Source organism: Danio aesculapii, chromosome 3 (genome assembly GCF_903798145.1).
Source record: "Danio aesculapii chromosome 3, fDanAes4.1, whole genome shotgun sequence".
Classification (NCBI taxonomy): domain Eukaryota; kingdom Metazoa; phylum Chordata; class Actinopteri; order Cypriniformes; family Danionidae; genus Danio; species Danio aesculapii.
Window position 1 is genome coordinate 22,617,312 of NC_079437.1, and position 16,427 is coordinate 22,633,738.

Sequence of the window (16,427 nt, forward strand, 5' to 3'; positions counted from 1 at the left end):
ACGTTACTGTTGTCTTCCTCAGGCAGCCCAGAGGTAGCATAAAATGTCCCAAGTTCTTATTGCTTCCACTTCTAGTTAACATTGAACTTGACAAAAGCATTCAAACAAGCGGTGCGTCGGCGTCTGAGTTTATATTGTGATTTAATAGCGGTTTTATTTTCTCTTTACAAAACGGACAAAGCTCACCCAGTTTCAACACTAACCATAAAAGTGCCACTTTTGTTGAGAACTAACATTTTTAGAATGTTGTCATAAGATATTGCTTTTAAGGCCGATGAAAACTAAGTAGGCGAGATTTCTGAATTTCGCCTATAGGAAAGTCACTCATAAATCGCTGAAGCGCATGGGGGAAAGTATATATATATATAAACAGTGTATATATATATAAATTGCAAATAGAAGTAAGAGAAAAGTGTTTACATATATGTATTTTTTATTTATTTTTTTTGCTGCCAGTTGCTGCCAGGTTATTTGGGTGAGGAATGTCAGACTCATCTCCCTCAAGTTCATGTCCAGCTCCCCACCCCCACATTATCTGTCGCCTTAGCCCTAAAACAACTCTTCCCCCTGTCTGCATTTCGGATTGACTTTTGTTAAGCGGCGGACTTCACAGTTGAACTTGAGACATCTTGTAAACAATAAGTAGTCTGGACCTTGTCTGGCCAGTGGTTGTCAATAGACCTGGAGTAACAGGAAGGCCTCCGGAAAAAGAAGAGAGGAAACGACTTCACACGAAAGGCCCCAACGACCGAAAATATTCACATTTAAAGTTGATTGATATATTGGCAGTGTTGTCATGAAAGAGTTGGTCAGCGCATAGCCAAACTATTTTGTTCATCATTGTAGTCGCCTCTTTCAACTGCCTACTGGTTAATTTCTTTTTCTAACATTCTGGCGTTCAGACTTGAAAGAAAAATAAAATCCCTCTAATTTCGTTGCTCTGCTCTGCTCCAGTCTTCCCGAAATTCTCAGCAAGCTGTTATGAAATTAATTTTCCAATTATATAACTAAATGTTAAAGATTTGAATGTTTTTTTCAATACTTATAAAACGAGGATTAATTTTTTTCGTATGATATCTTAACTGTAAAAAAAGGATATGCACAGCTCTTCAGAAGTATATTCTTACTATAGCCGCAGTCGCACTGAACAAATCACGCTCCAACTAGACATTAAACCAGTGTCTTTAACATGAGCAGGACGTACTTTGGTAAATGTAACCTACATCATGTTTCCCGAGCTATTTCAAATTGTGCACACTAGTCAAACTACTGAAACATTTGTCATACTACATATTTAAAACATACGTAAAATTGCAAATCAGAGTAAAATTATTAGATTTTAAATAATTTATTTTACAATGTTATGAGGATTAATTTATTCATCAGGCTAAAGCAAAAACAAACGAACAAAAACGTTTGTATTCGCTATTGAAGACTCTTCAGTGTTGCCAACATTTCCATCTAATACATGACTTAATTTTCTTGGTCTTGGAGTCAGTTCAATAACAGAGCCATTTACGAGGCTCATTTTCTGTCCGTTCATTACCAATGCTGGATATGACTAAGACCAATTAAAGTATTAAAATTTCTAGAAATGCCCTCTTGCAAGGGGAAAAAAGATAGGTTGAAAAAAAGGGCATGTTTGCGTGCGAAGGCAGGCCATATCAATGCTGACCCTATGCAATTTACATATTGATTGATTTACTTCCCAAAATAAACTGTAACATTTATTAAACAATTATTATTATTTAGATTTTCGGCGGAAAAAAGTCTAGTCTTGTGGTAAATTTGCTTCGAAAAAGAATTAAAGAGCGAAGAGAATATACATTTTTAGGAGAAAATTCTTCAACTTTAGGTCTACATGAAAGAAAGTGATTTAAATTAGTGATACTGAACACGTGGTTCTTGCACACTTTCTTGTTGGAGAGTATGCCACCCCGCCTAAACAGGCATTAACATAAATGTATGGCAGTAAAATAACAAAATGTATTGGCATGCAACATGCAGCTCATGTGTGAAATTTTACAGGGCACTACAATTATGCTGACCTTATAAATCGGAGTTTTGAAAGAAGCAGAGTTCTTTGATACTGTGAGCCCTAATTTATTCCATTATTCTCTGCCACGGAAATCATTTACCATTATAGGGATCTTTAATAACGCACAATTATTTTAGGGACATCAGTATGCTTAAAACAAAGTTTCATGACCGTTTTTTTTTTTACCTTTTTAGTTAACCAGGAAACCGTGGAGAATTTTGTAGCCCCCACTTTATTTCTGCTATGACAGTGCGAGGGTGCTAACCTGAGATACAATGAATGCATCCTGCTACTACAGCACATATTTATTTCTGAAAATATATAACTGCTCCCAGCTCGAAGACTTTAGAACACCCGGATGGTTTGTGCAGGGATCTGTAATGGGCAGCTGCTTAAGCCCGTTGGCACTCCAAGGATGCGATCCAGATGTGACCACTCGCGCATAAATGTGACGGTGCCATCTGCAGTGTAGATGTAAAAAGATATAATTGAACACGGCCGAATTAACACCTATACCAGGATAAACACATGATCTGTGGGGATGAAATAACATCATGCGTTAAGGCTTTTTCATTAACTTTTTAAATAATTAACATAACGACAAAGCCTCATCATTCAACACTAAAACAAGTTGACAGGTGTATACATATACCAACTATATTTATATATATACACATTGTTTTACATCATATACTATCATCACACGTCATAAGTATATAAGTATGGCAACTACTATATTTATTTATATTGTGATCAATCTGACACTTCAAAAACACAATGGGTGTGTTTGTTTATTTGTTTGTTTGTATATTTTATTGTTCCCTAAGGGGGAAATTTTCTGTGGACTCGTGAGCTTTTTAGCATAGCCTACAGTAAAGAATAAAAAAAACATGCACATAAAACACAAACATATACGATTTATTTTATTTATTTTGTGTAACAAAAACATCAGGAAAAATTTTTCACTATCCCATTGAATACAGACCTCAAAACGAAAAAAAAAAACTGTCCAATGCTGTTTGGGACCCAATATTCTTCCAAATATTCTATTTAGTTTTCAGCTTAAGAAATTGTGACGCACATACAAAACATGAAGTAAATGATCGCAGCAATGTAATCACATGCTCTTAAAACATGCTCTTAATAAGGCTGCCCATGCAACGCCTTATGATGTCCGTTGACTGTCTGATCTTTAATTAAGGAGTGTTAAGTTGAGGAATGTATGATGAATTCACATGAACTGGCCCATTGCTGACATCTACTGGCAATTAGTCGTTACTGCTTACAACCCAGAGTTAGTCTCATTCCCGATTAAATGAACATTTCCCTTTGTGTTGTGGAATGCAATGTCAGATCATTTCAATTTCGGGAAAAAAATTAATACTATTAGATATCGCTGTCGGGAGAGAGAGAGAGAGAAAGAGAGAGAGAGAGAGAGAGGTAGTCAAGTGATGAATTCTTGGAGGGTTTGCCCTTCACAGTCCTGCAAGGTCACACCAGATTTCATTGTGGAGCTTCTTATTTGAACACGACTTGAAATTTTACGATTCTGAAAAAGCGCTCGGTCTCTCGGTGACGACACCCACTGCGGGGTTTACGGGAAGCCTCTTTATTGAATTGTTCTCGCTCTGATAGTCATCCAGGACATTGGGCGTGTGTTCTTTGACTTAATTGTCTATTGGCGGCTGTAAAACGTCACTGAAATATACAACAGTAAAAACTTCACTATGTTCATTGACAGAGATTTTCTGTTCGCATATAAATTAAATATTAAATTCGAAGCTTTATTAGAAATGCATTTTTAAATTATTTATTATCTTAGATTATTAATTTAAGCCATGATCAGGCAGTTTACTGAAGAGCTCATTTATCACAACTTTGCACGTTCGATATATTTACATGATTCTTTTCAATTTAGAAACTTTTGTAAATCTAAAAGTATATGAATCGCGATATGAGATTTTGGCTATTCATAAAGTATCTTGTCAGCAAAGTTAAAAACATGCTGACTGGAAATTTTCTTTTTCTCTTATTTTCTTTGTCTCCATCTACAACAGAAAAGCCACTTTTAAGTAAAATTTTATGCAATAGCTCAACCTTGTGGTCATTATGTGCAATGACTACTTCATTCATTCATTTTCTTTTCGACTTAGTTCCTTTATTAATCAGGGGTCGCCACAGTGTAATGAACCGCCAACTTATCCTGCATATATTTTACGCAGCTGATGTCATTCTAGCCTCAACCCAGCACTGGGAAACACCCATTCACACACATACACTACGGCCAATTTAGCTTACTCAATTCACCTATAGCGCATGTCTTAGGACTGTGGGGGGAACCAGAGCACCCGGAGGAAACTCACGCGAACGCAGGGAGAACATGCAAACTCCACACAGAAATGCCAACTGACCCAGCCAGGGCTCGAACCAGTGACCTTCTTGCTGTGAGGTCATCGTGCTACCCACTGCACCACCATAACTTTTTGGTTGTAATTTAGTATCAACAGAGTTATAAATTACTTTTATTTTTCTATTTTTGGGTAGCTACTGTCGTAGGGTTAAGCAAGCTCATATAAAAATAAGCCTTTTTTGGATGTTTTTTCAGAGACTGTAGCAAACTGTGTCCATGATTTAAATATTACTTATTGAAGCATGTAAGACCAGAATTTCTTAAGACAAAAGGCTGCTAAAAATAAGAAGCACAGGACATAACCTACAGCCTAATATTCAGCAGCATGACTAATGATGGAACAATATAATTCTTCAGATTATTTCAGCCATGTTCATATATTTTAATACATTTAGTCACTATGTGGTCAATTGGAATACACTGTCGTGTCTATTGGAAGCTGGAAATTTTGATATTGATTAGTCATCTGAGACACCTCTAATAGTTTTGCAGCACAATTTTGTAGTCATTGCACAACCATTGCATTAACCATAATAATCTTTGACAAGGTTGAAAAACTAAATACGTTGAAGTTCCTAAGATTATCTGTCTGAATTAAACTGGTTTGCATTTTAGAAAAAGTTTGTGATATCTTCTAAAGACTTATACACACTTTAAATTGGTTTCAAAGAGCATTATCCGGTCAAGAGCTTAATACATGAGTGATGGGGTAAGAATGTCTGCATTGGTTGCAGGTGGCGCTAATATGGAGCAGTGTGTAGTTTCTGTTTGGCATATGGAGCTGGGGCATCTAAATGTTCACATCCAGAAGAGAAGGAGCCATTCACAGCACATTCTTACTCGTTTCAACTTTGCCGCAGAGTTAATATCATATTGTTGTGGAATTATGTGTAACAATCTAGGCTACATTAAATACAAAAAGAAGAACAGAAGGTTTGTTTTATTTTTATTCAGACTGATTTTAACATGACTTTCATGTAGGAGAAAGATCAGAATCAGAAAGCGCTTTATTGCCAGGTATGTTTACACATACAAGGAGTTCTGTGGAGACAGAAGTATCCACAGTGTAACAAAATGACAGTGACGTGACAAAAACACAGATAATAAAGAAATACGCAAGTAGAGAATACAAAATTGACAAATTGACAAATGTATGTACAGAAATATTGCTATATAGCCTATCACGATATTGTATACATATACACTACCTGACAAAAGTCTTGTCGTCAGTCCCAGTTGTAAGAGCAACAAATAATAACTTGACTTCTAGTTGGTCATATGGAAAAGTGGCAGAAGGTTTTTCAACTGAATCATACAGTATGTTGAACTGCATCCCAATCATCACAAATACTGCAGAAGACCTATTGGAACCCACATTGTCCCAAGATTCAATTAAGTTTGAAGTTTGGTTGAGGAAAAATCATGATTTGGGGTTACATTCAGTATGGGGCGTGCGAGAGAGCTGCAGAGTGGATGGCAACATCAGCCTGAGGTATCAAGACATTTGTGCTGCCAATTACATTACAAACCTCAGGAGAGGGCAAATTCTTCAGCAAGATAGCGCTCATTCTCATACTTCAGCCTCCACATTAAAGTTCCTGAAAGCAAAGAAGGTCAAGATGCTCCAGGATTGGCCTGCCCAGTCACCAGAACTGAACATTATTGAGGTAAGATGAAGGAGGCATTGAAGTTGATTTCAAAGAATCTTTCTTTGCCATTCCAGAAGACTTTATTAATAAGTTATTTGAGTCAATGCAGAGATGTATGGATGCAGTCGTCCAAGCTCATGGGAGTCATGCTCAATAATAATTATTTTCCACTGCACCATGATTTTATATTCTATACTGTACATTGTTTCTGTTAAGTGACAACACGTTTGTCTAAGCAAAGTCAGACCTTACTGTCCTAATTAAATCAAGGCAATAAGGCAAGGATTAAAATAAAGGCATTATCATATTTTATTTTGGTAAAATAAACGTAATCTAAAGGCCTTTGTTTTTCTTATAAGCCACTTCTGATGCCAAATATTTAACTAGAAGTGAAGTTATCATTTGTTGTTCCTAAAACTTGGATAGGCGACAAGACTTTTGTCAGGTAGTGTATATTATGTGCAAACTGAAATGTAAACTAAGTATGTTGTCAAAGGGAGATTATATTGTTGTCAGGGGTAATCATGCACAACCAACGCTATCTTGCGGCAATTCGTATTGATTTTGAGGCGTGTAGTTTGGTGCCACGACTTAGAGACAAATCGTATATTTTAGTTCGATTCGTATGAATTCATACGCATTAGCCACTAAACTGATAAACCATAAAACACACTTTCTTAGTTTGTGTGAATCGACGTGGAATTCGCAGTGTTTTTATCCAGATCATTTACATACTTGTCTACAAATGTGTTTTGTTACATTTCATTTTATACAATAGACTATTTCATTATTTACTCCAAAATATGAAAGGGAATTGTGACACCATGGACATCTTTTTTAAAATAATTAAAAGCACATTTAAGAAAATACATCCTATATGTAGAACAGTAGTTCACATATTAGGGGGACACACTGTAATGCAATATTATGTTTCCCTTCTGCACACATTTATAACGTAGTGTAACTTAGTGTATGCTAGTTAGCGAAGCATTAAAAATAAGATTGCCTAAAACATTCTGGAGATTAAAACAGCAGCGTATTTGTGTCATTTTAATCAAACTATAAACTAATAACTGAGGAAAAACACGAAAGTTGCTTCTGATATGGTTAAATAATTGTTCAACAATATATTCGAAAGAGTTTTACATTTTAGGACACATTTCCCCATATTGTGTCTCTTTATATCGTAGCGTAAATCCGCGATAGTTTATGCCTACTTCAGGAGTGTTAAAGTTTACAAATCAACGTGTTGATTTGTCCTTGTTCATTTGGCTTGTTTCCAATGAACATGGTGTTTATAATTGGGTTTCACATGACTTTGAATACAAAGGCAAACATCATTGTTTTTGATCACGCTGCCTCCTGCTGGCGAATGAAAGTCAAAACGAAGACAAGTAGGATTTGGCAGCTGGATGTGTACACAATTGTGTATTTTCCTAATTCCAAGGGTCAAACGGATTAGTAGATAAACGTGGTACGATGTATGAGAAACACACTTAAGAGGAAACGCCGTAGATAACTGCAGTAATTGGATCTGAATCATAACTATCTTTAAATAGCCTAGCAATAATTAATTTAGTAATAATAAATAATAATAATGATGTATGTGAACAGGCTATATATGTTTAGAATATTGCTATATACCCCCCCGGCCAAACAAATATTTCTCGTACGTCTCTGCGTTAATTATCTCTGACTGAAAAAATGTTGCGGTCTTCCCATGAAGCTAGTTATTATACAAAAATATATGCATATCTGACACACATAACTGCGACGTTCACACAACATGCTGCTCATATCAGTTATGTTGCTTAATGCATTTGAACTTGTAATTGTTTGCAGATCTGGCTTGGATCCTTGCACAGTTGTACGTTTGTCTCATCGCCAAGACATTCGCTACACATCTTTTGAGCATTATATGCAAAGCTTTAATGGTGAGCATTTTGTCTCCAGCCTCTGCACAGATGTTAGAAAAATTATGTATTTTGTGTTTCGCATTAGCGTGTCTTTCTTTACATGGTTCTTCTGTGGAGCACGTTTAAAATGTAATCGCTTTAGTTTAGCTACGACATCAAGTAGCCTATAAGGTCATCAAGGAATTAGGTTGTATATAAGGTTTAATTTTAATGCAATGAATATAAAATTAAAAGATAACATAAGCACGATTAATTTATCATGACAGCAGCTTATTTAAATAAACACTCATTCTCGGTTTACACTTTAAGGTGTATAAATGGCACTAAACTAATGCCACAAAAGATTAGTCCATGCTTTCAGAGGTATTATTGCACGCAATTCTACTCTCACTGCATATAATAATAATAATAATAATAATAATAATAATAATAATAATAATAATAATAATAATAATAATAACTTCTTTCCTATTCTTGCTACACCTCAAACAATGTTTGCAAATCACACCGACCTAAGGAAATAATCTGTTAATTATTCAACCTCAATCTTGAACTTTATTAGGAAAAAACTGAATTAGCTCACTCCCCTCTGCTTCACACACCAGACACATGCTATTTAGAGACGGCTTGGCAGTAAACTTTACAGCAAATGGGGTGGCTTGGTTGTCATGGTTACAGTTATACGAGTTTGACCGAAGATCTTCTCACCATTTGGAAGGGGCCAGCGATTCTGTTTGTGATTATAAAACCGGAATGTGTAGAATATATGAAAAATCTAGTCTTCCTTTTCGTTATCGCTATTTTAAGAGAAAGACAGTCGTGGAGGAACAGCATACGGTCTTAAGGATGTGTTCAAAAGCGTGGAGGTCAGAAAATGGCATTCAGAGACCATGGCAGTCAGAAAATGTGAAATAGTTTTAGTGCAGCACGCCAGACACAAAGTAAACAACTAGTCGAGACAGGTGATGTCAACGTCAAACTTTTACAGCAAGTCATCATTCGTGGTACATCGAAGGCCAAAGGCCTTTTCGCTCCGAAGCTATTTGGATTTATGAAAACTTCAGGAAACCCATTTATCTATTTTTATTTTTCAGGTTTAAAAAAGGACGACTGGAGAACAATGTAAGCATTTACTATATTTATACAGATGTTCTTTGTTCTTTTATCTTGTTACTTATTTATCAATATAGTTTGGCCAGTGATTTGGAGCGTGAATCTGCTCGTTTCTAAATTACCCGTCTTCCTTGCTTTTTAACGGAATGTATTTCACAATTGAAAATTATGACATGTCAGATCTTGACATTTGTGAAATATATTTGTGTCATATTTGTCCGGTTAGTTATAATACGTCTTTGCTTTCTAATTGTTGCACTGAAATACAGCACGCTTTAAATCATTTAAATTTAAAATTAAATAAGCTACGGGCTACGCACTGAGAATATCTGACATTTAAGATAAAATTACTTATTGGAACCCAGGATGTAGACTTTAAAAAATATATTATATTATTCATCTTGTATATTATGTCGAAAAACTTGACGTCGAAAAGCTTGACGTCGAGCGCGCACTTTAGTTATTAGCAAACGGGTTTCACGCAAGAAACGGTTATTTTTGTTTGTCTGGTGCTTTTTAATGTGATAATGTCATGAGCAAAGATAATAATTTAAAATAACTAACAAGATTCAATTCAGCATTCGATGTAGCACGTAGTCTGACCATGAAATTCACGTGCTTGTATTACTAAAAGCTGCAATAAGGTCAGACCGAGAAATTCGTTAAGATGTAGGCCTATGTAAAGCTTTTATAAAATGTAGGCTAAAATTACTAGCTTAGCTAATGTCAGCATTAATTAAGGCTAGCTTGTATGTATCAATATTTTTTACATTTCCAATCTAAAATAAAGTGGGAAGAGCAGTTTTCAAATTATTTCAAATCTCTCCATTTATTTAAAAGTATTAATTCATTGTTTATTTACAGATGCACGATTGTTGGAACAAAAAGTTCTAAAGTCTCCGTCGGTGTAGTAATTATTTGACCAAAATATAAAAGCTAAAAACCTTGCATGCTGTTATTTTTAGAACGTTTTGTTCGTCTTTTAAATAAAAAATAAATTGGTCATAAATAAAATCCATCAAATATCCTAAATTAAAAACTAAGAGCATTATTAAAAATATAAATTTGTTATTAATAACCAATAAATGACACAAAATGTCCAAATTTAAAAGATTATACTGTTGGATTTTTAGAACGTTGTGTTCGCCTTTTTGAAAATATAAATGTAATAATCAAAAGACATAACTTAACCAAAATTAACTATTAGTTAACTATTTAGTAATAACAATAATAATGCTAATAATAATACATATAAAAGATTCATAAATACCTAAATTACATTGACTGTTATCATCATCATCGTCATTATTAATATTAAACAGAACTAGGAGGTTAGTACGAAAAATAAGTTACGTTTGTGTTTATCTCTGCCTCGCAAGCTTTATTTATCTGTTCATCTATTTATTTATTTTACATATTTGTTATTATTGAAATAGTATGTATGATTACATTTTAATTAAGAATATTGAGCGCTGAGCCCAATATTTCTTTTTTATTAAATATTTCTACATAATTTCTAAAGACTAAACTAGTGTTTCAGTCGTCTAGATTATAATACTTGATGTACCTTCAATAAGATGTTCTTCAAAGGCACTTTTGACAGCATATCCCTACAGTACTGATATCGCATTAATAAAAAGAAGAGAAAAGAGTGAAATAATGATTTGGGATGGGAGCTTGAAGAAGCACTTGAATTAAGCAGTTCTGCAAGGGGAGGAGCTTGCCCGTGAACCCCAGTCTCTATTGAGCTCGCAGCAGAATGAAGCGTACGTGCGCCATGGTGGTTGAAAAGCCAATTGAAAGGGACACTGTTGCCTTGGCCCAAAATATGCTCCAGCAATGTCATACTCCGAGAGATTCTCTGCGGTGATTGTCACACTGTCCGAGTGGAAGGTTTTTGATAGCCCAGGTCTAAAGGATCCTTTGCGTGGGGCGAACGGAGGCTCACGTCCTAACCTGGACTGCCAAGTCCAAAACAGCGGGACCACCCCAGCGCACTCGATAGTAAACCAGATTCAGACATCCCCGGTTCAGTAAGCCATGGCTCTGCAGCGTCACCCGTTTGTCCATGGAGCTGCGAGCTGGGATGGAGAGCAACCAAGTCCCGTCCAGCTTCCCCACGTCAGCGCGTGCCCCTTCACTTCTTCAGGTCGAAAAGAAGACCCACTCTATTTTATTTTGGACCAGACAGGGCAAGCCAGGCAGCCTCTCGACATCTCCGCCTTCAGCAGAATCATGACAGATATGAGCTCTCTGAACGGTGCGGACAACCATCGTCCAGAAACGTCTTTTTACTCCGGACACAAACTCTTATCACTCAATACCGACACGGATCCAGAGAGTCCGTCGCTTTCTTCCCACTCAGACTTACAACATTTGCACAGTCTGTCTTTGTCCGCACCTCCGTGTTCAGAAACTGACAATAAGCATGATATGCAATATTTAGCAATGGAAAGCACAAAATACCCAAGTCAGTGGAGTGAAAGCAGAACCAACAGGAGCATCATTACCACACTGAGCATCAGTCAAAGAAGTAAAGACGACATAGAACCAAATAACCTCCAGACAGACTTTACCAGGAGCGATAAAACTCAAAGAGAGAAGACGCAAGGTGGGTAAAAAGGGTTTTGAAAGAAAACACTGGGTAAAGTCCATCAAAGACCAAAACCAGATTTTTTCTTTCCGAAAGCAATTGAAGGTTGTAGCCACAGAGACACAAAGAGAACCAGGGTTGAAAATGAATTTATTGCACCGAATTACCCTAGACAGACTAAATTGCACGTCGTTTCTCTGAACATCAAAACAGCGGAAGGCTGCCATTGTCTACTGGAAACCATATAGTGTGGGCCAGGTGTGCTATTGCTTAAGGACACTTTTATTGAAGTAATAAGAAGGAAACCACTTCTGGATTCAGAATCTGAGGTTTAGAATATAATAAATTACTATTTGAGTCTATATGTGTTGCATATCTAGATGTAAACTAAACAAAACAAGAACAGCCATTTAAATAGCCTTTCTGTGTATTATTTTGGTCACGTTAATCCGTTTTAAGAATCCTAGCAAACATAGCAGAGGCCTAAATGTCTAGACAAAAGTGTTTGTGTGCACCTTGTTAAGTAAATTCAAGTCACCTTCATTCCTACATAACTTTATACAATATAAAAGTCTCAAAACAGCTTAGGGGTAGGCTAACAAAAAAAACAACAACAACAAAAAAATATATAATATATATATATATTTTTTTTTTAAATAAAGCAAATTCTTTGTGCTTTGAAGCAACCATAAAAGACAACAGTATGGGCTTGACAATTTAATTTAGCCATTTCCCTTTATTTAGTCCAAAATCTAAACACAGCAACACTATTAATTTAAAAAAAGGTCAAAAGTTGCATTATAAAGGACAAAACTTTGAAGAAATGTAAATTATATTTGCTTTTGGATGATGAATGTCAATAGGCTATTTTATTACATACATTTTATGAACAAGTAATTTGAAAATTAGTCAAAAAAAGACTATGGCTTCTCATAATAAAAAAGAATAAATAAAAAATACAATGTTAATTTAGCTGAGATGCTATCTGCAACAGAACTGCAAAAATGTATCCCTTTCTCTCTTTTTCTTCTCGGCTGTTTTCCCCTTTTCTCCCCCTTCTCGCAGACATAGTGCGCAGTCTGTGCTTACATTATTTCCTGTCATAAAATGTCGGACATAGCCAGGTAATGGCCGCAAGCGTCAGACTCAGTTGCTGTTTGCGCACTGTGAAGGGCGTCTGTATAATGCCATTGTCTCTCTTTCTTTTATATCTTAAGATGTGACTTCAGAAAACGCTGCAAATGGCTGGCTGTCGGCGAAATCGGGAAGAAAGAAGCGATGTCCTTACAGCAAACACCAAATCTTAGAGCTGGAAAAGGAATTCCTATTCAACATGTACCTGACTCGCGAGCGCCGCCTGGAGATCAGCCGGAGCATAAATCTCACCGACCGCCAGGTTAAGATATGGTTTCAAAATCGCAGGATGAAACTGAAAAGAATGACTCGAGAGCACCGGACAAGGGACCCTGGCACAAGTTTCACTGTCTAGTATGTCATGTAATACGGTTGAATAGACCGAACTCAGCGCACAAATCATTTTATTCATCATCCGTTGCAAGTGGAATGATGCAACTGCTGCTTCTGATGGATTAACGGGAGGAAGCGATCTGTCAAATCTTACTACGGTGGTTCACAATGTGTTCTATGATGCAAATGTAAGGGATATAAATTTAATTCCTCGCATGGAGATTAAACGAATGTTTAAAAAAAAATTAGACACGGCTTTGGACAGGCCCTGAACACTGTTTATTGATGTCGTTTAGGTTGTGACCGACCTTTTTACCGAGCAAATATTTTGTAATTTTCAATAGGCTATCCGACTCATGATTTCCCACTGTATGAGTTTTTCTTTCTTTGTTTTTGCAGGTTATAAATGCTATAGCAATTTTTACACAGCCTTAGTATTTATTACTTGAGTAGCATAAGAACATTTGCGGAAACTACGGAGTGGCCTAAACAAAGGTATTAAAATGAATCTAATTATATTTTGAGTGATAAGAATATACAGCAAGCACAGGTACTGTTGTTTTGTTTTAAAAAGTTGTGTTGTTTAGTAACCATAATGGCTCGAAAGATTGTTCTGCTGAAGCATGGTTGAATGTACTTAAGCTGTGATACTTCATTTGTTTATGTGTTTTAAAAAGCAGAGCGTTTAAATAAAAGATTGCTCTACGTGACAATAAAATGTTCCCCGTAAAGTACGACAGAAGTCATTTTGAAAATTGCATGGATGATTAAAATGTGTCTATTTATTATTATATTTGCAGTGTTTTAGCAATGTGACAGATGTGAAAAATAAGTAGACCAATAATTATTCAATTTAATTCATGTTTATTTATATAGCGCTTTTTACAATGTAGATTGTGTCAAATCAGCTTAACATAGTTCTAGTAAAGTCCAGATTTCAGAGTCGAAGTTTAGTTTAGATCAGTTCAGTGTGGTTTAAATCAAATTCAAAAGTTATTAAATACAGACTATACATTTTAAATTACAATTTACCTATGTATTTATTTAGTTTTACTTACTGCAATTTAAGAAGTTATTCACAGTGTAAAGAAGAAAAATACTAACGAAGAACGAAACATAAGAGTTTGGCGATTTTAAAAATAATAGATGCAAAACTTGAATAATGGTTTTGGACTGGTTGTAGCCTTTGCCAGTAATTATTTTATTAATAGATGTAGAGTGGTAGTTAAATTGGGATATAAACAGACTATAGGTACTTCAATTGAAGTTCATTTAAACTAAACTTTTTCAAGGTAATTTTGATAGATCATCGTGGGTCGTTGTCTTAACATTCACTCCAACATAATATACAATATATAATTACTATTATTGTTATTATTATTTAACTGTTTTTTTAAATGTCAGATTTCCCCCAAGAAATACATTAAAGTAAATAATGTGTTAATTTACAGATAAAACATAGTATCTGCTATCAATTTCCTGTGTATTAGAATGAAGGAAAAGTTGTATTTATGCATCTGGATTCATTTTACGTTATACTTTCATCTGCACTGACTCTAATTTTTCAGGTTTGTATAAACATGGCTAAAATATTGAGAACATTTGTTTAAATATGTACACTATAGGATTTATGATTTAATATGACATGATAGTGAAATGTGAATATTTGTTCGCACTGGGAATTATATTTATCCTTACATCTTTAGGAGATGCAGTATATTTATAGGTTTCAATTATGTAAGTGAATATGAAATGTATCAAATCTTTATATTTGTTTTATTTCGTTCTGTTTAAATCCTAAACATGCTGATGCTGCATGACTAGTTCATCCTCTTTTGTTTTTGCTTTGGTGAACCGCCATGTTGAGATGGGACAATCCTCAACGTCACTGGCCAGGCAGGGGCCTCTTTTTATAACAGGGGCAATAGACCCTTTTATTGCTGACAGTCTGGAGAGAACCGGATATGCTTGTGAACTTAAATTACTTTATTTCTAGCAATGTCTTTACACAGTTCTCGCAATTCCAGTATCTCTTTGACCCGCTGTGGGTCAGAAATGTTTCGGCTGACTTTTTGAGATTTTAGCTCCAGTGCCCTCTAGTACGGTTCCTCAGTTAAACGGTGCTCTGTGAAAGGACATAGCACTGAAATATGAGTGCTCATCTGGTTCAGTACTTTTGGATGCTAGACTGCTGGCAGCCTTTCAGGGTCTTGCCTTTGAACACGGAGAAAACCAAGCTGGTCTGTGATTTAGGTAGTTTCAAGTTGTTGGGCTGGACGTTTAATTTCACAGGAACCTGAAACTGCCTGAATTGCTCCAGTTAAACGCACCATTGTCCGTTCGACATGGAATAAGGATATACACTGTCGCGTTGATTGAAAACATTGAAAAACATTGATTTAATAATGTTAAGAATTTGCCATTCTTACAGATATGACTGTTTTTACTGTAGCCAAGATATCGTGTTTTTGATGTTTTTGACTGATTATACTTCTTGCACATTTAATATATGTAATTTATATTTGTAACTAATATCGATATGTTTTAAAGATGAATACTTGACACACCATTTCTTTATTACTTTCCCCTCGTTTTTCCACAATGGCCTGTTTTTTACTCCACGCCGGTGAGTTAGCAAATGTTGCATAATTTTAAAACGCATTTAAGTTTGAGATATTCCAACATGATTTAATTATATATTAGATCATTCTGTATATACATACAATAGTTTATTACGTTTAATGATCACATGCATTTTTTGCGGTTAGAATAGAATCAACACTTCGTGCGGTATCATAAGTATATACACACATACATATGTTTCACATGAAATAATTGTTCAAACACCTGATCTATGATGAAATCACATATGATACAAAAATGCACATATTTTCATATGTGTAAAAAGTTTTGTATGCAATAGTAATAGTGTATGTATAGCTCTTTCTGAGTTAGCTGAGTAGTTTAAACGTTACACGTGACTATAGCTAACAAATCGTTAAATTTATTTATTTTTATTTGACCTTTAAATACACACGGTTATTACTTCTGCTAGAAAAATAATATTTGGATTAAACTATGGTTTTACTATCAGCGCTGCAATATTTAGAAAATTGTTATAGGTTTGTAAATAATATACGATAAGAATATACATTTGGTCGTTTTCAAGACCTGTTACAAAAATATACATTAAGTCACTAAAATGTAAAATATATTTGGTGTATTAAATTTTTTTTAAATG

At 35.2% G+C, this 16,427-nt stretch overlaps 1 protein-coding gene across 1 annotated transcript; it reads left to right on the forward strand.

The window, feature by feature from the left end:
* Positions 1 to 10,623: 10,623 nt before the first annotated feature.
* On the forward strand, positions 10,624 to 13,904 carry hoxb10a (homeobox B10a). Its single transcript, XM_056453383.1, has 2 exons — positions 10,624 to 11,737; positions 12,937 to 13,904. Exons 1-2 carry the CDS (start codon positions 11,167 to 11,169, stop codon positions 13,206 to 13,208), a joined length of 843 nt encoding a protein of 280 aa, XP_056309358.1. The 5' UTR covers positions 10,624 to 11,166; the 3' UTR covers positions 13,209 to 13,904.
* Positions 13,905 to 16,427: the final 2,523 nt, after the last annotated feature.